Source organism: Athene cunicularia, assembly GCF_003259725.1.
Source record: "Athene cunicularia isolate RWA chromosome 1 unlocalized genomic scaffold, athCun1 chr1_part2, whole genome shotgun sequence".
NCBI lineage: Eukaryota > Metazoa > Chordata > Aves > Strigiformes > Strigidae > Athene > Athene cunicularia.
Genome location: NW_020799092.1, coordinates 3,077,231 through 3,103,941, shown reverse-complemented (window position 1 = coordinate 3,103,941; position 26,711 = coordinate 3,077,231). Strand labels below are relative to the sequence as shown.

General features: G+C 45.6%; 1 protein-coding gene across 8 annotated transcripts in view; it reads right to left on the bottom strand.

Moving 5' to 3' along the window:
• Positions 1–21,213, bottom strand: part of ZC3H7B (zinc finger CCCH-type containing 7B) — a 43,644-nt gene extending 22,431 nt beyond the window's left edge. For 2 of the 8 annotated variants that reach the window (XR_003400046.1, XM_026865219.1), the window contains exons 1-13: positions 21,152–21,213; positions 19,211–19,244; positions 18,637–18,834; positions 17,610–17,768; positions 13,825–13,905; positions 12,259–12,318; positions 10,802–10,844; positions 6,506–6,765; positions 5,245–5,593; positions 4,177–4,289; positions 3,136–3,298; positions 2,888–3,049; positions 2,001–2,206 (exon numbers count right to left, since the gene is read on the bottom strand). Coding sequence is in view for 7 of the 8 variants with exons in the window: in XM_026865219.1 (XP_026721020.1) it covers positions 2,001–2,206; positions 2,888–3,049; positions 3,136–3,298; positions 4,177–4,289; positions 5,245–5,593; positions 6,506–6,765; positions 10,802–10,844; positions 12,259–12,318; positions 13,825–13,905; positions 17,610–17,768; positions 18,637–18,834; positions 19,211–19,244; positions 21,152–21,204 (1,881 nt within the window). In the remaining variant the exon portion in view is untranslated. The remainder of the gene's footprint in view (positions 1–2,000; positions 2,207–2,887; positions 3,050–3,135; positions 3,299–4,176; positions 4,290–5,244; positions 5,594–6,505; positions 6,766–10,801; positions 10,845–12,258; positions 12,319–13,824; positions 13,906–17,609; positions 17,769–18,636; positions 18,835–19,210; positions 19,245–21,151) is intronic. The other 6 variants (XM_026865232.1, XM_026865258.1, XM_026865248.1 and 3 more) reach the window with 6 other exon arrangements.
• Positions 21,214–26,711: the final 5,498 nt, after the last annotated feature.

The window sequence follows — 26,711 nt, the reverse complement described above, 5'->3', positions numbered from 1 at the left end:
CATTGGTGTAGGACCTGGCACTCAGCCTTGTGGAACCTCACACAACTGGCCTCGGCACATCAATCCAGCTGGTCCAGATCCCTCTGTAGAGCCTCAATCAGATCAACACTCCTGCCCAACTTAGTGTTACCTTCAAACTTACTGAGGTTGCACTCAATCCCCTCATCCAGATCACTGATAAAGATACTAAACAGAACTGGCCCCAATACTGAGCCCTGGGGAACACCACTTGTGACCAACTGCCAACTGAATTTAACTCCATTCCCCAAAACTCTCTGGGCCCAGCCAGCCAGCCAGGTTTTTTACCCTGCAAAGAATACACCTGTCCAAGCCATAAACAGTCAGCTTCTCTAGGAGAATGCTGGGGGAAACAGTGTCAAAGGCCTTTGACTTAAAGTCTAGGTACACAGCATACACAGCCTTTCCCTCATCCACTCAGCAGGTCACAGAAGGAGATCAAGTTAGCGAAGCAGGACCTGCCTTTCATAAACCCATGCTGACTGGGCCTGATCACCTGGATGTCAAACACATGACTTTCCCTTGCACTGTGGTCAGACTGACAGGACTATAGTTCCCCACATCCTCCTTCCGGCCCTTCTTGAAGATGGGCGTCACATTTGCTAACCTCCAGTCAATTGGGCCATCCTGTTAGCCAGGACTGATGATAAATGATGGAAAGTGGCTCGGTGAGCACTTCCACCAGCTCTGTCAGTACCCTTGGGTGGATCCCATATGTCCCCATAGACTTGTGTCTGTCTGAGTGGTATAGCAGGTTGCTAACCATTTCCCCTTGGATTATGGGGGCTTTATTCCACTCCCTGTCCCTGTCTTCCAGATGAGGGGGCTGAGTATCCCAAGAACAACTGGTCTTACTATTAAAGACTGAGACAAAGAGGGCATTAAGTACCTCAGCCTTTTCCTCATCCTTTGTCACTATGCTTCCCACTGCATTCAATAAAGGATGGAGATTGTCCTTAGTTCTCCTTTTGTTGCTAATGTATTTATAGAAACATTTTTTATTGTCTTTTATGGCAGTAGCCAGATTAAGTTCTAGGTGGGCTTTGGGCCTTCTAATTTTCTCCCTGTGTAACTTCACAACATCCATGTAGTTCTCCTGAATTGCCTGCCCCTTTTTCTAAAGGTCATAAACTCTCCTTTTTATTTTGAGTTCCAGCCAGGCAGTTCTTCCCCACCAATTTCTCTTTTGGCACATGGGGACAAGCCTGTTCCTAAGCCTTTAAGATTTCCTTCTTGAACAATGTGCAACCTTCCTGGACTCCTCTGCCCTTCAGAACTGCTTCCCAAAGGACTCTGTTAACCAGTCTCCTAAACAGGCCACAGTCTGCCATCCAGAAGTTCAAGGTGGCAGTTCTGCTGACCCACCTCCTTACTTCTCCAAGAATCAAAACCTCTATCACTTTGTGATTCCTATGCCCAAGAGGGCCTCCAACCATCACACTACCCACAAGCAGGCGCCTTCCCTAGTTGGCTCACTCACCAGCTGTGTCAGGAAGTTATCTTCCACACACTCCAAGGAACCTCCTAGACTGTTTTCTCTCTGCTGTATTGTATTTCCAGCAGACATCTGGTAAGTTGAAGTCCCCCGCAAGAACAAGGGCTAGGGATTGTAAGACTTCTCCCAGCTGCTTACAGGGTATTTTGTCTGCCTCTTCATCCTGGTTGGGTGGTCTATAACAGACTCCCACCATGATATTGTCCTGTTGGCCTTCCTCCTGATTTCTACCCATAAACGCTCAACCCTATAGTCACCATCATTAAGCTCGAGACAGTCAAAACGCTCCCTAACATACAGGGCTACCCCATTGCCTCTCTGTCCTTGCTTATCCCTTCTGAAGGGTTTATAGCCATCCATCATAGCACTCCAGTTGTGCGAGTCATCCCATCATGTTTCTGTGATGGCAACTATCAACATATCAATGGTCCAGATACATACTGAGGAGACGATGAAGGGTGCATGCTCCCTCCCACCAGTTCTGTACCTCACAGAGAAAGGTGAAGATGCCCTGATGTTCCTTGAGGAGCTTGGCAATGGTGAGGCTGCTCTGTTTGATCCCACCTAGAGGGTCAAATAGGAGGTCACGGTTGAGGGTCCCCTTCCTCTCCTCCGTCCACACGTCGATCTCTTCCTGGTGGTACGCGAAGGTGCAGTTATCCCCGTACTTACAGTCCTGCTTGTTAAGCATATCTACAAAGCAACAAACAGCACACACCACCACACAGGGAGGGCAGCCCAGTCAGAAACTAAACTCCCTCTTGTCTCCTCCCACTGCCCACACCTCACAAGGAGCTGAAAGCAAGAAAACACAGAGTTAAAGAAAAAAGAAAAGATATCTCCCCCCAAGTTTGTCCATACCAAGACATTCAGGAAAGTTATTGCAAACTACTGATTGGTGACAAGTAATGCTGTCTGTTGTAGAACCCATCTCAAAATGGAGGCCTGAATTAATTCAGTGTCTGGCCAGGGACAGACCACAACTGAATCAATCTATTTTAAAGCCAAGCCAGATTAAGTTCTCCTAGTGTCTCAGCACTAAGAAGCCATGGGGCTGCCGGGTGGAGTGGGACTAATGTAGGCACATGTACAGTTGGCAGGTTCTCAGCAAAGCCCATGTCAGCACAGCAGCTGAGTGCTTGGCTGTGCGCAGCACTTCATTAAGACTTTGTAACTCTTCTGCTCCACCACTTCAAAAGCTGCCTGCTCTCCCCAGCATGGGAGCTCATTGACTTTCAATGAGCCTCTCAGTCCATGGGCTACTGATGAGATATGAAGTCCCCAAAGACAGCAGGTGATACCAATTGCAAGTCCCTTCTCAGCCTCTGTAAAGCCCCTTCCCAGCCACCAACAGCCCTATCCTCTCCAGATCACCTTTGCACAGGTAATAGGATCCTACAAAGTTGGTTTTCGTGGGGCGAGGACGAATCCTCTTCCAGGTCTTGTCTTCTGAGTTCTTCAGCCTGCCCAGCAGGATGTCCCGCTTGCACTTATGCTCCAAGCCTTCCCGATAAGTGTAATCACCAGCCTTGGGCCCTGCAGGAGTGAATAATCCCATCAGCCCAGAAAAAGGCAAACCCTAGCCCACGACAGCACACTGGGTGGCAGAGCAAATGCATCACCTGTTTTGGGGTAGCAGATATGACACGCTTGTTTGAAGACATGAGTAGATGCCAGGGGGTTCTTCACCAGTAGGGCTGTGTTCGGCATTACTGGTTCTGGCTGGGACAGCAGGTGCTCGGTGACTTTGGGCACAGCTGGGTGACTCACTCCACCAAGGCTGACCTAAATGAAAACACATGTACTTCTCAGCTCTGCAACCACATAACTAAGAAACCTCTCTAATCCCTTGCTCCAGTCCAGCCTCTCAAAAACCTTCCTCATTTCCTCTCTCATCAAAATGTTCACATCTGAAACTACATTTCCAAAAGAGTTGCACACAAACTTTTCAAGGATAACAAACAACGAGGTATGTTCACTCCAAAGACAGGCCCCTTTCTCTCTTGGTAAAGGACCTCAGTTTTCTTTCATGAGCCACAGAACAAAATGCCCCCATCACTCCTTCCCACTCCTTCCATCATGACCAACTCTGCATTCGAAGACTCTCAAATCAACCCTATCCCAATCTAGGAAAAAACCAAACCATTTATCAGTGAGTCTTCAGGGAGTAGATTAATCAGAGGACAAGGACTTGGCTCCGAATGAAATAACAGTGTTAGAAGGACTCCAGAAATTTAAGAATATGTCTTGTTCCAAGCTTGCTAACCATAGATAATCCTCCCCTTTTCCTCCAAGACTGGAAACATGAGACAGAGGCAGGACAGTGTATCTGGAAAAGCCTCCTGACAGGGAAAGAGGGGAGCAATGAACCTCACTAGTTTTAAGACAAAGCTGGCTTACTCCACCCCATCCTTCTGTGTTATGTGGCTGCCAGATATAGTAGGTCACTGGCCTCCATGATTCCCCATTGAGCCTACAACCTAGGTCACACCATGTTTACCTTGGCAATATGCACAGTTGCAGACAAAAATAAAGATGGAACAAATGTCTTCCTATTGACTCTGGGGAAATCTTTACATGCCTTGCCATAGCATGGGAGGCAACACTCACTGGGGCAGGTTAAGAAGAGGGGTCCAAATTACCTACGTCACCCAAGTCACTACTACCTTGGCTCCAGAGCACCTTGGGACATCAGCACGGGGAAGCGGCTCACTCACCACGGGGGATGGTTTTTGGCTGCCAGGTGGGTGTCGCAGTTCCTGAGGGCTAGTTTCTTCTAGGCAAAAGAAGGAGAAAAAAGCCCCACAAAACAAAAACAATCATTCCACTTTCAGAGGCAGTTCTGCTCAAAAAAGACAAACAAATGCTTATTAAATCCATTTGCTTTTTTATTTAATAACATTTTAGTACTTTTTTCCCTAAACCACCTGTCTAAGTCTTGTAAAAACTCCAGGAAAGGCTTTCTTGTTCCCCAAACCCTACTGAACCCAACTCTCTGTTGGTGAGCGCTGGCACTCCCAAGGTGACAAATCCAAGGCAGCTCAATGCTGAGGTGAATCTGAGTGTTGGAAGTGCTGATGGACTATTGCTGCTTTTCTCAAAATACTTTTGCTCCCTTACTGGGGACAAGTTAGCCAAGAAGACGCCTGGCCTTCCTCCTGTGACAGAAGGGGACCTACTTTTTGCCAACCATCCTCCACAGCTTTGTTCCTTGTGACATGAAAATGCTGTGCCCCACTCACTGCTCTGAATCCAGAGATGGGAGAGATTGACCTTGGCCTCTATCATTCTGCCCAGCACAACCCTATATCATCTAAAATCAGGATAAAGTCACCAGGATTTTGCTCATTTGGTCCAAAATGTCAGTGTCATTGGGGAGGGTGGAGAAATCATGTTATAGCCTAGGAAATTCTGCAAGGGAGGTGTTCTGGACACCAAGCCAGGTTTAAATCTCATTGCTCATCATTATATACCTTTGTGTTCCTTCCTCCTCTGAGATTTTACACCATGCACATACTGGTTATCTGGGATTACACACACCTATAGCCTTTCTCATTACTCTTGAGCTAGACATATTCAGCTGTTCTGTCAAAGACATTCTACATTAGTACTCCCATTCTGCAGCACCAGCAGACAGAGCTATATGACAGATGTCCACAGCACTGAAGGAAATAATTTTGGCATTCATTCACAGGTAAAGCAGCACAAAACCCCATCAGCCCCACACCTACCAATGGCAAAGGAATCCAAGGCATCCATTGATCCTCTGCTTGTTCCAAAGGAGTCCAGGGCATCAAGCTGTGAGTCTGTGTAGGGGAGCAGATCCAGGGAATCCAGTGAATCTAAAGTGGAGCCGCCACTTCCTCCTGGCGGGGCCTCGAAGGCATCCAGGACAGAGGAGGAGGAGAGCTGCTTGGTGGGATCCATCACCAGGCCGAAGGAGGCAGGTGGCAGTGGGGTGGAGACAGGGATATTGGTTGTCATGACTGGGGGCAGCAGCGGAGTTCCCCCCGGAAACACAGGGATCAGCTGGGGCATCTCTGTTGGCAGGTTGGTAGGAATGGTGCCCTGGACCAGAGACTTTGGGGAATCGGGAAGGGGGAGGATAAACAGCACATTAGGAATGAGGAACACAGAATGAGTGAACAGAGAGCAACAGGCTCCCACTCAGGTGCGTGCTGTATTATCTGAAGTAAAAGGATACCTGGCAGCTCCATCTGCCTGCAGACTTCCCACAGACCTTCCATTCTATCTATACCACACACAGTCTGGACTGAAATCCCTGAGAAGGTGTTGGGCTACCTGAGCTCATCAGTCTGCAAGGCAGAGCCCTGTGCCGGGTACTTAAACCAGCTCAGGTTAAGAAACAGTGCAGCTGAATACACAGAGCTGAGGTCAGGGTAACAACCACTACTTGTGGCACCTCTCCTCAGAGCTTTTTGGCTCAAGAGGAGTCCTGCATGACTATGACTATATTGCTTCCAGACCCAAGTTGTCTCGCATTAACATCAGCAACACTGTTAACAAAAATTCAATGTAAGTATGAATACAGATTGTCTCTACAGCTCCCAGGACTGTTCAGAGAGCTCAGGCTGAATGCAGCCTGCAGAAAATACAAGGAGATTAGAGCATGCCTATTGTATAAAATACATCCATTATTCCTGCTACAGTATACTCATTTCTACTCTCAAGACTGCTTCAACTCCAAGGACAGCAGAGGCCAGGGGAAAGGTGATGGCAGGGGAAGGCTATCTTGGGTACCTTTTGAGGGGCAGCTCCATGAAGATGCACACAGCAAAGCAGTCTTGGAGGCAAGCTCTTTAGATACTAACAAGCCAGTTGCAGAAATAAAGGAAGGAATGAATGAGTTTTGTCAGAGAAAGAGCTAGGAGGGAAGAGTGACAGAAAGAGAGAGAGAGGCAACATGCATATCCACATGCTCCAACGACCTGTTTGGAACAAGCAATGGACCCATGCAGCACCCGCTCTTACTAGAGGGTATGGTGACCCTTCGGCAAGGGAGTCCAAGAGGGAGTCCAGTTCTTCCCCAATGATGTCCCCATCTGTGAAGTCCTCCACGCTCTCAGGCACTGGCAAGGACACGCAGTCTGGAGATGGGAGCAAGCTGGCAGCAGGGAGCGAAGTAGGCAAGCCCTTTGCATCTGAGTCAGAGGGCAAAGGGGCCAGCCCCTCGCTCACGGGGATGGAGGTGGTCACAGGAGCTTGGAGGCACTGCAGGTCCATAGAGCAGTCTGTGATGAGGGAAAAACAGAGCCAGTCACCCAGAAGAGCCTCTTGCAGAGGCAAGCAAAGCACAGCCTGGCAAAAACAGTATTGTACAACTCCATCAAATTGCAAAAAAAAACTATGCCAATTTTCTGAGAGGACGGGTTCTGGTCTGAAGAGTTATTGCCCTTTCATTTTTGTTCCTAGTCTCCAATGGCTCACCAACAGCTGAAATATGCTCTAAGGGCCAGTGCCCAGACTCACTGTCTGGATTTAGCAAGCACAGTACAGTAACCAGGAACAACACAGAACCTGTGGCTGAGCAGTTACTGAATTCACTGTGGCCAGGACTAAAGGCCAGGGGCACATAGTCCAATTTCTGTATAACCCACCACCTAGTGATGCTCCTCATCAAAATGCATTTGGCAGACATCACTGCCTTCTCTACTCCTTGAACCTTTGATATCCCAGCTGAAAGCTTCCTTACTCGTATACCCTCTCTAAAAACTCAGGCATCCTAAATGGCAGAAGATAAAAAAACGCAAGGTCCTCCTGGGAAGAGAGCCAGAGATTGGATACTCAGATGAGGTTGTGCTAACAATGTGTCCCCAAAAAAATTCCATCGGACTCACTCAGCTGTCTTTACCCAAGTAAATTCCCTGATCTTGACTGCTTCCTGATGTCCACAGCTGGAAGGTTGCTGCCCACACTCCCCCTGAACACCTCAGCAGCAAACATCCTCTTGGGAACTTGTGTGAGCCAGGGCTGGGGCAGGAGAGAGACAGTGATTTTCCCTAAGGCTTCCTCACCTCTCCAGTACATTACTGAAACAGTAAGACATTCCCATCATGCAATATAAACCTCTGTTAAGTGAAGTTAAGGTTGCAAGCACATATTCTTCACAGAAGAGCATTTTATTGTCCAAAAAAATTAAAGGTTAAAAAAAAAATTCAAATGGTAGCAATTCAGAAAATGCAGCGTTACATTTGCAGTTCTCAAACCAAGCACCCAAACTACCTTAATTCTGCCCCTGTGCAGATATCCTGAAATAAAAGAAAAGAAGTAAGACAAGGATGCTACCTTCTCCATCCACATAGCAGTGGCTGCACTGTAGCTACAAGTTTTGGAAGGAGAGACAATAGCTTTTATTAGAAAGATTGATAAGAATGGAAAAGAAACTAGACAAGCTTCTGAGACACAAATCTTGATTCAGCAAGAAATGCCACATGCTGTCTGCACAAGCTCTGCTCACTCAGCCCCCATGAGAACTCAGTCATTCCTTTCTAACTGGGATTGGGTGAGTGAGCCATGTTGCCATCCTCTACACCACATGTTCACTGACCGAGGACTGTGTTGGTACCTTTCTTAAAGAGCTCAGCAAATCAGCAATTCCTGCAAACACCCCAGTCCAGAACAAAACAACAGCAGAGACCACACACACATGGAGGACCCCTTATCTCTAACCCCATCAGCAGCACACCACCACCTCCTGTGACATTTTTTCTGACGTTTGTTGTGAGTGGTCCATGTGGATGGACCACAGCCAAGGCCACTGTGCAAGGCACCAGAGGCTGAGCCGTGACAAAAGGCAGGGAAAGCAGGGGGAAGCAGCAAGAGACAGACACAGATCCCTCTCCACAACCTCATGCGTGTGATCAAATGAAAGTGCATGTTGTACCTTACGGGATCCAACACAGGTTTTCAGTGCTGCAGTGCTGCATTCCCCACAGGCAAGCAGCTCAAAGGAAGGCTGTAAATGTCCTCAGCTTTGCAGCTGCCCCTCAGATCAGGCTTGGCTCCAACCCTATGCCCACTTTGCAATAACTTCTATCAACTCATCTCCCTTTGACGCGGGCTCCCTCCCCAGCCGCACTTGGGAGCCAGCCATCCAACTTCCCTCGGTGCTGGCCTCATCACTGGTAGCTTGGCCAGATTTCCCTCAGTACAAAGGGACAGCTTGTGCCTTCCCATTTTTCAGATGTTTAAATCTGGAGTATTGTCAAGAACCCTCCAGGGGCCAACAAGAAGTTCAGGACACGCTGGAAGGGCTTGGGGACACGTGCAGGGGGGAGCAAAAGGGTTCACAATGAGAGGTCCCCAAAGGATCCAGAAGTTCAGAACTCTGAGGAATGAATGAGGCCCTCCGGTTCCTACTCAGACTGGGAAGCAGAGGAAAGAAGCCCTCTCACACCCTAGGAGGCCCAAAACCCTGAAAAGCTGAACACATGACCATAAGCCAGAGAATGATGCAGGACCCCCCCACAGATCAGTGCATGTGAAGGGCGAGGAGGGACCAAGAGGTTCCGCTACTTTCAAGGGGCAGAGGGAAATGTCTGCTGCCCTCTCCCTGACCACCCAAACCCTGTCATTCCTTCAGCCACTTCCTCTCATTCCCCTCTGTCCAGTCTTTTCCTCTATCTCTCCCTTCTCATTCCTGCTTTCCTCAGGACACCCCATCTGCTGACCTCACTCACCAGCCCCCATACCCACACCTCACGTACTCCTTCCAGAAAGCTCACGCACCTCCTGCAGTCACCTAATATTTGCTCCACCTTAAAAAAATAAAACAGCATTCTTTGACGAGTGGATCACAGGCACACACCTGCCTCTCTCTGATGTCTGCCACTGCCATGACACTAAGCCCCATGTATTATTATTATAAGCTCAATGAGGGTCTTGTCCATCTGCTCCCCTGAACTAAGTCTCTCATACCCATGACCCCCACCTGGGAGCTTCTCTGGCCATACACCTGCTTGTCCCAGAGGGGCAAGTACATTGCTTTTAAAAGCCCTGTTTCTAGCTCTGCTTCCCAAAACAGCAGTGGTTCTCTAGTGCATTAGCTGGCCAAAGGCCATACTGAGACTGATCTGAGCCATGACCTGTGAAGGGCAGGGCTGAGTTAATCAGATGACTTTAAGCAAAGCGTGGGGAAAGGGGCTTCAGGAGTTTTCATCTTAAAAACAAAACAAAACAAAAACAACAAAAACCTTGCTAAAAAAGCTCTGAATGTGAAACTCTTGAGATAGCCAGCATACACAGCCCCCTCCTTGTGGCACACCACTCTCTGGGCAATGGGAAAACACGTAATTTCAGTGTTTTTGAAAGGATTTCCTAGCAGCAAAGGTTCTCTCTGCCTGAAGTGCAGCAAAGGTAGTATGCTGCTCTTACACCAAGTCCTGATTAGATAAAAAGCCTACTGAATGCAGCCACTCTTTACTCTGCAGTAGGAGTCCAGTTCATTTTAGCATAGCAAGACAATGTGAAAAACTCTCCTTAATTCACGGAACTGGGTCTCATGATTGCATGCAGCATTCAGTTACTGAACTGGCATTCAACAAAGAACTAACATGTTTTCCAAAGCATCCTAATAATGAACTTAGATTTGTTCTATAAAAAGAGAAATTGCTACTTGCAGTACTAAGATTTCACACTTACCTTCACACATACAGCTACCTTTCAAAGGAACAAAGACTCATATGCTCAGAGGCAGGAGTTCAATGCTCCAGCACACAACAAAGGACAAAGCATGCAGCAAGCCTTTCTACAGGGGCAGAGTTAAGGTCACTTGTTTACCAGCATGAGAAAAGCAATGCTGTAGCCCTTCTGCTCCTCCTGGGTGCCTAACCCTGAACATGGGTCTCCCTGGGTCCCCTCCAACTCCCTTTGTTTTGATTTCCTCCACCTCAACATCTTGGAGGACCATATGCACTCAAAGCACAAACAGCCACCTACAACCTTAATTTCACTTTATCTGGACTCTTTTGGCTGGGAGCAGAGTTTTAGAAGCTTTGCCCAGCCCAGTTTTAAGAAAGCACAACTGGAGAGAGCAGTGTATGTTAGCAGATCCTTTTAATTCCCAGACATGTCTCTCACTAGGCCTTGACAAAAAACTTTTCTGCAGGAAAAAAACTCCTGCATCCCACCACTTTTTCCCCCTCCTAGTTACCAAAGCCAGAAGCACACAAAAGAGACACAAATGAAGATGATGAACCTCTCAGGCCTACCAGCCTGGTCGGATACCTTACCGAAGCTACAAAAATCAATGAAGAGAGATGTCTTTACCTGTTTCGATGTCATCTATCGAACCCAATCCATTAGAAGTGGTCTGCAAAGAGGGTGTAGGAAAGGGGAGAGAAAAACATCACCAGAAATTAATCTTAATTTAAGAAATATTCACACTTCACAGATGAGAGTCTTTACTAAATGCATCTGGCCTCTTCTTTTCTTTTATGGTCTCTTTCAGTATAAGAGCAGTAAACCCATCAAACTTTAAAAGGCCATGAATCCAAAGAGCCTATTAATATCTACCTCCAACAGTGGACAAACCCTGTTTCTGCAAAGGAATACCAGTCCTGCACAATATCCAATCATGTGAGCAAATCTGTACATAGAAAAGGGTTTTTTCACACACGGATGAGAACGCCATGTCCCACGTCCCAGGACACATTGATCGGTCAGCACCATGCAGTGTGAGATCTGATTAGCCTGATCTTACACAACGTTCCTTTTCTTAGTTCACATATTTTGCAATCGAACAACCACAAACTGTTACAGAAAACTCAAAACAGGCAAAGGTTTCTGCCAAGACAACTGCTGACTTGGAGCTCCAGGCAAGGAATAAAATAAGCCTATATTTTACAGGAACATAAACAGAGGTAAGTACATGTGCCTTCAGTGTAAGCTTAGAAAGGCACAAGTAAAGCATTACTCTTGAGATACTACATCTACTGAAGTAGCTTTTGCAACTTCTAGTTTTTTCACTATCTTCATTTCTTGCAAAAGGTAAGATTTTAAAATTAAAAACTAAGCACAATTATTAAAGAAAGCTGTCTGGCTTTCCTAGAAAGAGGTGAAGGCAAGTGACTGAATGGTGGGAGGTAAACTTACTCTTTAGTATCCCATCTTGTACAAAATGACAATTTTGATGGTTTTATAGTTTGTTTGCTTTAAGGTATAGTATGAAATACCAAATAGCCTGTAAAAACAGCAAGCATTTGTTGTTTTTTGGTTTGTTTGGATATTTTTTTGTGCAGTGGTGGAACAAGGAAATCAGCAATTTCTTATATTTTAGCTTAGTGTTTGTACAGTGCCCTGCCTGAGCTGTATCTCCCAGGTGACAGGACAATACAAAGAATACATAAACTGTGTATGAACCTTGCTCAGTACATTGTGTGATTTAATGTTTCTTCAGCAGTTGCACTTTCTTTTACTTAGCATTGCCCTAGCTACAAAAAAACCCTGAAACCTATAACTTATTTAAAATGCAAGGGAAAGTAAACATTCACAATACCTACAAAAATAACTATCTTCAGTGATAGAATTACTGACATCAAAAACGTTGTCAGTAGAAATATTTTCAAAGAAATTTATTTCCTTAGCAATATTTCTTAAAAGCAGAAAACACTAATTAATACATTTAAATCCTAAAAGACATTTATAAATTTGCATGTAAACAAAACTGTGAAGCATTCTAGCAGCACAATCCATGAACAGTAACAACCACAGGATGCAAACTCTACCTGGTTTGACAAATTGATTGAAGTGCCATTACTGAGTAGAGAAAATGTTTCCAATTCCTGCTACAAGGAAGAGAGAGGTCTTAGAACAGAGAGTCCATGAATGATCATAAACTAGGTAAATTAGGGTTACAGTATGGTTTCCTTCCAGATACTGCCCCTAAATACCACTATGACACAAGGGTACAGTTTTCTGAATGCTGAAGGGGCTGTGTGTTTGTTCTGGACACCTCAATGGAAAACACCCAAAATCCAACACACAATCAGGAAGCAAAAAAAATTCCCTGAGGAACGGAAGGTTTTGTCTTTTCATTAAGAAATTACTATTTCGGGAAGGCATTACAGCACTGGAATGAAAGCTGGAAGTCAACACAAGAGATAGCAAGGTGTTACCAAAATACTGATCGCTAAATTTCAAATAAAAAAAAGCATTTTGGAGTTTTTTTTAATTCTGCTAACATACAGGTGGTTTAAGTCCATCACAGCTGAGTAATGTGACAGCAGCAAAAACATGGCAAGGGCAAAGTGAGCCGCTACAAAAAGTATTTCTGCATAAAACTTCCCTTTCTTTTGCGGCAGAAGCATTTTGGAGTTTTGAGAGCTGCTACAATGTCAATGTTTCCTTTGGGTTAGGCCAATCACATATGAGGTTGGTCAGGGAGAGGAGTAAAATGCTACAGCCAAATTTACCCCAAAAGTTCTCTGCAGACTGGATTCCTACCAATTACTTCAACACATACTGCAAAGGTGCCCCTCTGGAGATGGAACATGCTGGCTGCTTAATACACCACTGCGCACGGGGTTGAGGATGCAAATGCAAACATAAACCTCAACTACTAGCTAATGTTCCCTACCCCTGAAAATGCATCCTGGGATTTTACATGACCAAGGCAGCATTATCCAAGAGTGCTAGCAGTGGCGTAATGCCCTCTAGCTCCATCCCAGGGTATATATTTAAACTTCAGAAGCACTCTAGTTACAGCGGCAGTTCCTTGTAAGGCCAGGTTACAGATCCAGCTGCTGGCGTCAATTATTTGGGCCCATGACTCACTTTTTGCTGCCTTCTTTCCTAGCATCTGACCAGATGTGCACCTCTTGTTTTCACGAAGTGCAGGCCTTTCCTCCATCACAAAGAAGGTGTATGCCTAGATATGGGGCAGGAACCCTTCATGACTCATTGTACTACAAAACCAGCCATGCCTCCAATGAAGCTGAGGATCCCACCCCAACAGGGAAAGGACCGTGATGCAAAACCTCCATTGGGATCAGGACACATGTCCCTCTCCTCCAAAAAACACAAGTTCCCAGTGCACCAGAGGCCTCTCCTGCAGCACCAGCCCAGCTCTGCCTGGCTTAGCTGGAGACTCAGGAAACTTCCTGGCAGTAGACACAGAGAAGCAATGAGGTTAGAAATGGATTGAGGCAAAGTGAGTCAAAGAGTCAGGACAAGAAGGGGAGCTAGCAGCCTGCTGGAGGGATTGCAGAGTAGTGTATACATGCAGAGCAGCACCTACCACTTCTGCAAAAGTAAGAGCCAAAGGATAGTCTCTAAGAAAAAAGAAGTCATACCTGAGGTCTTTTGTATGCTTTTCGAACTCTCAGTCCCAGCTTCTGGGCAAGCTCCTGTCCCAGCTGCGTGACGCTTTCATCCTGGGGACAAAACCATTGGCAAGACACTTTCAGTTTTGCCTCTGTGGCATGCACAATGAAATAAGCAGGAATGCAGTTATCCACACCAGGCCACACCACACTTGTAGACAGCAGCAGGTGGACAACTGCCAGAGTAGCCCTAGGAGAGTCCATGTAGACCTGAGGGCTCTTGTCATCCAGCCCTGCTGAAATATTGAGGTTGTACCAGGAGCTCTCCCCAACACTCTTTCAATGCTGCATAAAATCAGAATCAAATGTCTGCTTCCAAGAAAGCAGAGTTCATGAGTACTGCTGGCAAGACAGCTGGAAGGGCTGCCAAGGCTGGCTGCTGGGGGCTGATACAGCTTCCACAAGGTCCCCATGTCTGGGAAGGAGCCTGCACGCCTTCTGTCTCTGCCAGCCACAGAGTTAATAAACAGTTCTGATATGAAGACAGTATTCACTAGCCTGTTTTGTTTGTTTGTTTGTTTTTAAAACTGAAACTAAGTCTGAGTTTCCAACTTACTAGCTACAAGGCATTTTCACCATCTTTGGCTACGGGTAAACGGCCTCAGCGTAGTCAAGCAGATCCTTCTGCCTTCCCAGCTGCGTGCCATTTACCGTGTTCCCTGCGCACTGCTTGTACTCACTCATACACCACCACAGGCTTTAGTCAAAGTTCTGGGCCATGCTCCATTCCCCTGCTCCACACTTTCCAGTACTGCCTGGTCTAACAACCTGCCACAACTTTCTCTGTTTATTTATCATCAGCAACTCTTTCCTTCTGCTTTCCTCTCCATGTTTGCAAAAATATTGGTGTACTTTAACAGTTTCTTCAAAGAAGAAAAAAATATCTGCCCAACCTATTGTGATATCCCTCTTTAGTGTCCCAACATCTCCTTCCTCATCTCCAACCCTGAAGCTTGCTCTCTTCTCTCTATTTGCCATGCTGGTCTTTCCAATGTCGTTCTCCCTGCAGGTTAATCCTTTCCCTTTCAACCCCTCACTAGACTCTGGTTCTTCCAGCCCACAGTATTAGTAACTTTTCCCTTTAATTTGGAGTGCCACTTTCTGATGGTACTTGCTCCCCCACACCCTCAACATTGGTCTTGTTACCATCTTCTCTGAACTCAGTGAAGATAAAAATCCATCTCATCTATTTCCTCTTCTTTCCCCATCTGACACCCCTTCAGGATGTATCTCCTCCTGAAACTGTCCCCATATCCTTCAGAGACCTCTTCTTGGTCAAATCTCATGTTCACTGCTCCTTCCTCACTCTCTTCCACCTCTCAGATCTTTCTACACTAATCAAGTCTTCATTGTTCTGTTTGCCTCTGGTGATTCTGCCTTTCCAAACACTCTCTCAGATCTCTTCCAAAGTCTGCCATTTTCTTCCTTCCTGTGGAAAAATCACCATAAAGACCTCTGATGTAATTTCTTTTAATTGATCTCATACCTACTAGATTTACTCTATGCAGCTCCACATGCCAATGTAACTCTGAGATGTCTTTCCTGGACAAGATCAAGAAAGCATTTCTCTTTAGACTGCCTCCACTTCCCTTCCCAACAACACATAGTTAATTATTGTCCTTTTTGTCAGCAGGCCTGAGGTTTGGGGGTGGAGGGTTACTTGCTCTTTGCCATCCCCGACATCTTCCTTTAGCTTTCCCTTCCTTCAGCCAAATGCCACCCTCAGGCATTTACTACCTCCCACCTAAATGAGGAGATGCTCAACAAGGACATGCAATATGCTCTCCTCCAACACCTTAAAAAAACCCCCACACCATACCAAAAAAAAGCATACCACAGAGGAGTATCAACTTCACCATGCCAGGAAGCTTTGCAAACTAGTAGCACTGAGTATCTGCACCCAGAAACAAGTTAACTCTACTAGACAGAGTCAACTGAGTGGCAGATCCTCCATCATCATAAGTTTTAATACATGCTCTTCTTTGATCACAACACAGTTCTCAGCTGTTACAGCAATGCAAGCTGGAAGTACCCATGTGCTCCAGAGGTGTAATGGTAACAAGAGTGAGGTGATGGACAGCATGACTTGCCTTTGATACAGAGAAGGCTTATGATGAGTCTTTTTAACCAAGGAATGGGTGATAGGACAAGAGAGAATGGCCACAAGTTGTGCCAGGGAAGGTTTAGACTGGATATTAGGAAGTATTTCTTTACAGAATGGGTTGTTGGGCATTAGAATGGGCTGCCCAGGGAGGTGGTGGAGTCCCCATCCCTGGAGGGGTTTAAGAGTCACGTTGACATAGCACTCAGGGATATGGTGTAGTTGAGAACAGTCAGTGTTAGGTTAACGGTTGGACTGATGATCTTCAAGGTCTTTTCTAACCTAGATGACTCTGTGATTCTGTTAATCAAGTAACGGGCTATGTTAATTTACAAGACTGAATTATTTAGAATAGGGAATGCATATCACTCGATATGGAGTTTGTAAGGCCAAACCTACCTGCCATGGAGAAGTGTCTGACAAAGTGTTTGTAGACCACGATGATTGTAATGATAATAATGGGAGATATGTAAATATAAGCCAGGTTGGACGGGGTTTTGAGCAATCTGGTCTAGTTGAAGGTGACCTTGCCCATGGCACGGGGGTTGGAACTAGATCTTTAAGGTCCTTTCAAATCCAAACCATTCTATGATTTTATGATAAGTATATGGTTAAAAAATAAATTCAATTAAGTAGATCAACTGCACTGTGAAATATAGCCAGATATGGCTTTACATGAACACAGATAATAGATGGGTTTTCTTTATAAAAGGGTTTGTTTAAAAAACAGTTCTTTGGAACACCCCTAACATACTTTTAATGTGTGTTGGTCACCCCATTCTGCCAAGACAAAGAAACTAGAATTTACAAGACGTATAAAACGAATTACTAACTGCTAACAAGGCTTTCAAAGATTGCTTCTGTAACGCTAATAATAAAGGAAAGTTAAATTCTCTTGCTAAAGCAGATACATTTTTCTTGTAATAGCATTACTGTGATGGATCAGAACCAAATATAGCCAGTGCTCACTACAGTGCTCACTACGATCTATCTAATCACAGTCTGGTTTCCTGTTCAATATTTGGTCTGAAGAACACTCAGCAAAAGCACTGTCAGGACTAGTATATGCAGATATGGACTATCTATGGACTAGTATATGCAGATAGTCCCCTCTGAATACAAAACTTTATATACCTGTGAACATAAAAGTAACTATGACATATGATGCCAAGGACACCTTTGCATGTCCCTCAAGAAATAAAAAGCTTTATCAGCTTGCCCTAGCTATCAGTAAGTAAGACATTTTTATCTAAACCAGGAAAAGCATACATGTTTTCCTTCCAGTGCTCCAGCTCCCATTTGTCCCATGCTCCTAGTCACTCCCATTAGACATATGAAAACAGTTAATTAAAACAATGTCATAGCCTTAGTTCACATTTTGTTAGGGTGGGGTTTTCCTCTTCACAAATAGGCCACCAAACCTGCTCTCACTAACCGGTGTCTCTGGCTGGCACTATCTGTAGAAGGTGACTTGGACTGACATGGGAGGTCAAATATCTTCGAGTCAGAGAGACAGAATTTCTGGGCATAATCATGCTCCCAAGAACAGCCAAGCTTCCTCTTCCACTATTCTCTGGCCTCACACTAAGCATGTTACAGAGGAGGAAGGTAGTGAACCACAGAGATCAAGATGAGTTCTATGTCAAACACTTACATGTGGGAGGGACAGCAAGCATCGGCTATTGCACTCATATGCTTCTTTGTGTCTTCCAAGTTCATTTAAGGAGCGGGCTTTCCGGAAGAGTGCTCGGATGTTCTCCTTGTCAAGACTCAAAGCCTTCTCACTGTCTTCCAGTGCCTTCTCATACAACCCCTGCATGGAAGAGACCACCTCAAGTCAGCTGAGGCACAGCAGACTAACCCCTCCTTCTGTGTGAATGCAGATGTTTTATCTCTCAGCAGAAAACAGGAACATAAAAGGCAGTTGGAAATACATATATTACTTCATACACAGACCAGTGTACAACACACAAAACCTACCGTAAGAGAACATCTTGTTAAGTCTTGAAAAACTCAAACCACTTCAGAGTCAGTGAATGCCAGAATTAAGGCTGCTTGAGTAACCCTGTCTCCCCTTCCACCTTAGGCATGGTACATTTGACAGTCTTTAATTATGTGACCACTTTCTAATTTTTTTCATGGGAATCTGTCTCATCACAAACAGGATGGACCTGCTCTGGGGTTGTGCCATAAAGGAAAGCTGTTAGATTCCTTAGGAAAACAGAAGCATGCAGACTTTTAGAGCCTGAATATTTCAGAATCCTTTTCCATTCATGTGCTGAAAGTTCCGCCAAGACCCAAAGCCTTCTCACTGTCTTCCAGTGCCTCACTTGAGAAGGCAGGAGCCTCCAGAGCAATAGTCAAGCAGTATTCCAGAGAAATATTCCATCAGTACTGGAAGGCACTGTACTGTACTAACTTATCACCAACATGGACCAGAACTGCATTGTCAGTAACTTAGTCCTGCCCCCCTCTCCTTCACATCCTTCCTCTGGTCTCACAAGACACAGTGCAATAGTGGGGAGATATCAGAGTTTTCTGTGTGTCATCATCTCCTTCAGTGTTGGAACAGGGAGTGGACAAAAGCAACTGAAATCCCTCTTGAGATCTCTTCCAACTGCATGGCACTGCAACCATGATGTCCTCCCCAGCACATGGAGATGACCTGGAAAGGCACTCACCATGGTGAAGTAGCAGGCAGCTCGGTTGACATGCAGCTTGCACAGGAGTTCCTTTGGGATGGTCACCTCATCGGAGGCTGCGTAATCCGCCACGTTCAGCCCCTCTACATACTGCACCAGTGAAAGCTTGAAATCCTTCTCTCGAAACAAATCATTGCCCTCTGCAAACAGGTTTCTCACCAGCTTCTGCAAAAAGGCCTGGGCAGCAGGAAGAGAGCAAATAGACTGAAGTGAATATTCAGAAACAGGTTTTCCAATTTCCCATTCCTTTCTATATGTTTTAGCAAACTTCCTGCACACTAAGATTCTCCTGCCTCCACACCCTCCTATAAAACATCCATAAGTCTTCTGGTAGAAGAGAATAACCCAGTCAAATCTCCTTTCTTCTTAAACATTCAAGTGTCTACCCCTTTCCCTGAAAGTTGTCATTGTCAGAGCCTTAAAACTTTAAATCACAGATAGTGACAGACCATCCCACGCTCTCCACCTTCAGTATGTAAACTAATGGCTGTGCAACAGAACAAATCTTGCTAACCAGAGGGTTCCCAACTTCAGAAAACAAATTATTCATTACCTCATAATCTTCTTGGCTTAGGGGTAATGTGGACCTGAAAAAAAAGATGAGAAAATGCTCATGAAACAGGCATCTGTGCAAACAAGGGCTTTTGTCTGATGAAGAAATCATCTTCCTGGTCCTGTGTTGATGATCTCAGTGATATATTGAACATTTTATCACTTCATAGGCAGCATTACAGTCAGTGATGGCGACAGTGGTGTCAAGAGATGGTCAGGTCCCAAGGGGATTTGAGACTAGAGGAATCTTATTCTCAGCTATTTTCTGCACATACATGATCCTCTGAAACACGCCTCCAGACAGCCACCTAAAAAAAAACATCTTTGAGAAAGTCCCATGAGAGATTGTCATGGAGAATACAAGCATATTTTAAGTGCATCTGGCTCTAATAAGAGTTACGAGACTAGCACTCCAAGACCTTCTTAAATCCTCTGTGAGACCAAAGACATACAGTGATAAATACAATCACCCTCCTCTTCGTTAACTTAGCCACATGCCTTTAGGCCTACACTACAAAAGGAAGGGACAAAACAATGAAGGTTCCAGAGGCCATTTAACTCCAGCTCTCTTGGCTGCCAGGCTGTGCCACAAAACTGGTAGCACTTGTGTGGGGAACACCTACCCCAAAACAACACTGAGACTTAGAAGAATAGTTCCATTCTTCAAATTGGACCATCCAAATCATCCACGCTTAGCCCACATGTATTTACTTTATCTCTTCAAGGAGAAAACAATAGGTTCTAGAGAAATCCCTAGCACCTTTCATAGCCCTCCTCACCTTTGTAATACAACAGTGTATACATGATCTTATTGCTCAGAGAGTACTTTTTTTTTAGATTTTATCTAATCTAATTATCATCTGCTGCTTAAAATTAACTACAGAAAATGCCATGGCTCTATAAGAAACATTCATTCTGCTTATAAAATTGGGGTACCCGTCTTCCACATCAAAACAAGCCAAGAAATTACACTGCCCCTGGTTCAGAGTTCAAGATACACTCCAGAAGCATGAACACCTTGTATTTCTAAATTATTTTCTCTCCAGGAATCTTGTATGTTTTCTTAAATGTTACCAAAATAAACTTCACAATTAGTTCTCTGAAACTGGGTTATCAGCTCCACTTAGGCTCAGACTGGGGCAAAAATCATTGCCATACCACAGGATATAAACATGTAACATGGAAGATTTGGCTTTTTTTCCCTGCATAGATGCACAGATTTTAACCATAATAATTGCAGGGCTCAAAGCAGTTTTTAAAAAAACCCCAAACCAATCTGATTACAATCTTGCTACTTCCTTACTCAACATGGAACCTGAACCTGAGTCAGAGGCCTTTGCTAACTTGAACACTGAAAGGAAAAAACACCATTGTGCTTTATAAGGAAGTACTTAGACTTGTAACTACTACATAACCAACCACTTCAAGCTCTATAAGGCCACACGATATTCACAGAAGAGTGACCTGAGGCACCTACCAGGTTGGCAACTGTAGAAGAGCCCAGGTCATCTATTTCTCCTATAGGCACCATACAGGGTACCTGGCAAGTCATTTACCTTGCTTTCCCCACCTACAAAATAGAAACACTATCTCCCTTCCTGAGAACGGTGGGATAACCCTGTTGAGAGAGCACTGAGATCTTCATGCTGAAGATGAAGTAGAAGGTCCAAGTACCATTAGCATTACACTGACAATAAAGATCATCCTGGAACTGCAGTGGAGGGCAAAACCCAAGGAAATTAAAATGATTGAATTTCAGGTTTAGAGAGCTGTCAGGACAAGAAGCACCCTGAAGAATTACAGCAAAAATCCTCAGGACCAGTATCTCTTTCCCATGCAGCAGAACCCGAAGCAGTGAACGGGAAGAATTCAGTTCCTGCAGTCCTCAATACAAAGGCAACCACCTCCAAAGACATAGAAAACAATGAGGTTGTCCACTTACTGGATGAACTGAAGTCCTTTCTCTATTTCTTGTTTTCGCTTCTGTCTCTCCATTATACTTGCTGCAGAGGAAGAAGAGAAAGAAACAACACAAAATGAGTCATTTTAGGTCTTGTTGGCAATTAAGCAGCACAGTATTTTGTGTGTGCCTGAATTTACTACTAACAAAATGTTCCAGACCAGATGCCCAGAACACTGAAGTCCATGATTTACCCACACTGCAAATACAGAACAGCAAGCAGCTTACTATCAAGTATCTGCTTTTTCTCACATGTCACCACCAGGATACACGGGCAAAGAGGAATTACTTCTATTTGAGCTTGCTACTTAGGCTGCCAGTAAATAAAGCAATGGGAACCAACTGTTATCATGACTGCCTTCTAGGAAAAGAAAAAAAACCCAAAATCAACATTTCTCCTGCACTGGCAGTCATTTTAGGAATTTGTGCTGGTACCCTCCCATGATAAACAATTCTAACCTCTATTTATCTGGGCCAGATTGAAACTGGTTTACTGCACAGCATATGAAACAAGTAATTTATGTAAAGGTGTATAGAGGCCTATCACAAAGAGAGATGTGAAGGAGGGAGATGGAATTGCTTGCCATGGTCCACATAAAAGGACAGCGATGAATCTATGTAATGGGAATTCTGTGGTGAAAATCAGCAGGCAAGAGTAGCACAGACTTGGGAACACTCCTTTGGAGAGGGAACACAGCCCCATCCTTCAGTGTTTTACATTGGGGTGCGTGGTGCCTGGGGAAGGCTCAAGAGAGAGTTATCCCTACTTAGGAACAGAAATAAGCACGAACCCACTTGTCTGAGTTTGACCAAATCAGTCTGGGTCTCTGCGTGCACAGACAAGTAAGTAGTGTGATGGAGCCATTTTGGAGTAATGTCCCTTTTCTCAACTAAAATGTGCTTGAATCACACCATTAGATACATGAGCTTCATCCCTTGCAGTTTGGAAGCAAATTTTGGAATGGCTTCTCCCTAATCTCTCCCCAAGGTACACAGGTCTGCCACACACAAAAAGAATAAAGAAGGGGAGAAGGGATAGCAGTTTGTGGCAAAACAGAGTTGCTGGCAACAGCAAATTTCCCAGCCTTGCCATCAACCAGCTGCAATCACAAACACTCAGCATCTGAGGAATGGTAACCTGGGGACAAAGGCAGCAAGCACAGAAACACTGAGATGAGATGGAGCTGAAGACACGGTGTCTTCCTAGCATGGGACTGCCTCTCAAGAGATCATGAGAAAACCAAAAGTCATTTCTCTACAACAGCTTGGAGAGCACTATCGCCCAGTTCCCTTTTACATGAACACCACCCCTATCATTCTAAGGTATCTTACAGTATGTATGGCACATTCAGTCTGGAACAGGGTGAAGGGACCTTTAAGATATGTGAAAATCAATCCTGACAACTCATCAAGCCTTTATTGATTGTGCTCTGTGCCATGTGAAATGTAGAAGAAGTGATATCTGCCCTTTACTAAGAAGAGTTGGGGGAAGGGGGAAAGGCAAGAGTGAGAGAAAGACCAGAAAGAAGTGGTAACAGAAGGAAGCAATAGCTTGAAAGTGACACTGTGCAGTTTCTAAGTCATCAGACATTATATATGAGAGCAATCTGGTCCAAGCAGCAGGCAGATTTTAAGCAGCTGCATTTGGAATGGGATGGGCAATGCAACAAGAAAGGGAAAGCCAACAGACAAGGTGAGTGATGATCAGCATCTCTACAAAGGCTTTTCACAGAAGCAATGAAGAATAAATAAAGACTTTTAACAGAAGCAATGGAGAAGAGCCGGTAGACTTCAGTACAACACCAACAGAAGGCCTGAAATGATTTATAAATAGCCTGGGTAATGAGCAATCAAGAAGAAAGAAGGAAATTTAACAAGGAGACTGTGAGGTTAATATGATCACTAATGCTACCCGCAGACAGGCTTGAGAGGTAGAAAAAGAGACAGAGACAATTCATCTGATATTTCTCCTTGTATGAAATTCTGCAAAGACAGAAGTAAGAGAGAACAGACAGGGTGAAGAGGAGTAGTAGGAATCATTTCCACATAGACAGAATGAAAGCCATGAAAGAGGACAGAGCAACCCCCAAAACTGTGAAAGTCATCAGATACAAGGGTGAGGAAAAAGCCCCCACAGCAAAGATAAACTGGGGGAGTGGAGGGGGCAAAAGAGTCAAGTGGACCCTCACAAAGTCTCATGGGGGAAAGCACAGGAGGAAGGGAGAATTTCTAGCTGGCTGGTCTCCAAGTGCACTAACAGGCTTGAAATGCCCCAAACAGCTTTACCTTGGACAGTCACCCATACACCCTCTGCCTATGGTCCAGGAGCCCCATTTCAGCTCAGGTACAGGCATACTGTCTTGTCTGAGCTATACTGTAGGTGGACCTCTCCTCAGTCCTATTTCCTGGACAAATCTTGGACCTACACTCTAGGCAGCTTGTCTCCAGTCCTGTCTCTGGCATCATCTCCTACTGCTGGACTTGCTGGGTGGACTCTGGACTCAATTCACCACCTCATTTTCTTTGGGATTGTTGATGGACCCCTGCCATGAGCATTTTGTTCTGTGCTGTTCAGATATGGTGGGACTGTACCCTAGTTAATGAGGGCACTGCTGGTGGCTGTCATCACCTTTGGCTCCTAGCTTGTCCTCCCTGGAGGAGCAGCCCTGCTCTTGCTGCTCCCTGACGTGAACTACACTGGAGAGAACAAAAGTCAGGAAAGTGAAGTGGCAGCCCACAGAACTGATGAAAAGGGAGATTACTGGCAACTATGGGGAGAGCAGCTGAACACTGGCTGGTCATCACAAAGTCAATGGTTGCAGTCCAAAAATGATGTGGCACACCTTCACAATTGTGTACATCCTCAAAACAGATCATCATCATGAAAAGCTTTGATACACACACCCTACTTCAACCTCTACTCCTGAGCTCAGCTTTTAAAACACTAGTGCAAGGAGTGAAGAATAGATCAGTACCAGTTCTCATGGTGACCCTGACCCCACTGCTAAAACATCCTCCACAGCAGGATGTGGGCCTGTTGTTACAATGAGAACTGGTTACTGTTACTTGCCCGCAGAGAAGGGCATTCAAACATTATTGACCAAAAACTGGAGTGGAGCCAAACAACTACAGGGAAAGGCTCCAGATTGTCTCCTTCCTAGAGTTACCCAACACTTCTTGCATCTTGCAGCTCCCCTTCTGTTTTTTTTCTCCTAACCACCACTGCCATGACATCCACCATGCATATCTCCATCCTTGCTTCATGTGGATGGCTACCAACCCACTGCATCTCTGCAAGTCCCACAGCACCCAGTTCAGTTTTGATCCTTGCTATAAGACCCACATAAAAAAAACCCCTCTGTGACCTGCATGCTGTTTACTCTCTGCAGTCCTACCCTCATCTTCTACAGTGAGGTTCTCCAACGCAAGATCCTCCATAGCCTTCTTCAGACATAAACCATAGGCCTGATCTCCCCTCCAGACTGTTGCTCCCTGACATGGCCCCACATTTGTCTTCCCTTGCAAGTACGTGACCAGCTTCCTCCGCATCACGCCTTTAGGTTTATGTCATGACTTTGAACATAAGTCTCATCTTCTTATGCCAACACCCTCAAAATGCATATGTTGCTGTCCTAACAACTTCTTTCTCATCTCTCGGGAACAACCACCTTTCCCTTTTGATCTGACTCCATACCAGCACCCTCCTCCGTGCATGGCAGACCTCTCCCCTGTTCTGCATGTCCCACCACTGCTGGAGGCTACCACTGGGACTCCTACTTTTGCTCCTCACACCGCCTCCCTGCCACCTACCCGGCAAACTCAGTCACTTCTGTCTCCTCTTGCCGTTCCAGACTCTTCACCATGTCTCATTCAACCGGACCAAACAGCACACTTGTTACACCAGCAAACCCAACACAGAGCAAACTACCCATACGTGCAACATTTCAGTTCTGCTGCACATCATAACACAGACAATGCATAATTAATTATAATCGCAGAGCCTGTTTAGCTTTTGTTTTCTCGGTCCTTTAAATATTTTTAGAAAAACAGCAGAAAACATTCCATGAAGCAGTGTATCTTAGAGTCCTTTTTCTCTCCTACCACCAAATTTGTCTGTCCAGACTTGACTGCTCAAATATCACCAGAATTCAAATCTAGAGTATTTATATCCCCACTACAAAGTTCTTATCCTTTCAGTCCAGAGATGTTTCATCCTCTCTGGTCCAGCATCTAGAGAGGACTTTATTCACGGTTTGTCAATGAGTTACAAACTATTTGCCAGACAGAAATAAAATGCTACAGACAAAATAGTTTTCTTGCCTTCAGAAGGAACAACGACTAATAAAGAGGGTGACTCAACCATTAACTGGGTAGATATGCCCTATGAGACTCTTTGACATGAACAGAAAGACCTGCATTTACCTTATCAAAGACCTGGATGTTATTCCCAACCCTGCCAGAGATGAATTTGGGCAAAGTTTTTCATACTATATTTCTGGGATAGCAACGAGTTCACACTTGACCGACTTCAAGGCTTTGACTGTAACATTTCAGCCAGAAATAAGTACACTAAGATGCAAGTGGCAGGTTGTACAACTGAGACAGAAGCTCAGCTCCAGGCTGTGTGCGCTCCCCTCCAGGCAAAAGGTTCCAGGATGTGCTAGTCTGCAACATGAAGTATTTCACCAACTGCAGTTTGGCCACCTCAGTGGTGCAGCAGAACAGGTAACTGGACTCATGTCAAGCAGAGGACAAACCACACAGTCCACTACAAACAGGGGCTCCCGCTCACTCCTGTGGCTGCTCTCTGCCATGCCCTGCTCCTTGGGTTTGAATGCTTCTCACAGCCAACAGCTCTCAGAGTCCCCACCACCATGCTGTGCTCACCAGGTCTGACAACCCTGTCCCTCCACACACCCCAAAGTACCTCCATGGCCACTCTCCCACAACCCAGCACCTCACTAGTCCCACAGCACCACCGGGGTGGCTGTCACTGTCACATCAACACCTTCAATGAACGCAGAGTGAGGCAGAGGCAACCCCCTCACCCCCAGCTGAAAATAAAAGCAGTGACCATAAATTTTCCCACAGAGGTGGTAGCCAAAGCCTCAAGAGACCACCCCAGCCCCTATCACCCCTTTTTCTGCTCCCTCCAGCCTTGTACCCCACACATAACGGCCCGTGTACCGAAGGCCACCCCACGCCAAGCACCCCCATGTGCCGCAGGCCACGCTCCCTCTTGCTCCGGCCCGCCGGGCCCTGCCCGAGGGGCACTGCAGTGCGGCCCGGGGCGTGCGGAGGGGGAGTGGGGTGACACTGCCTGTTCCCCGGCCACTTGCTCTTGATTTCGTGTCCACCCAGTTCTCCCTCTCCTGCCTGGTTTTAAACATTAAATCCCGGGGCTGGTTCCCACACGGATGGAGCGGAAGCCCCCGCTCGCCTTCTCCCCCCCCCATCCCCAGCACTAGGCCGCCAATCCTCGGCCTTGCCTAGCGGCCGCCGCGGACAAAAGCAGCACCTCGGCCGGCCGGGCGGACAAGGG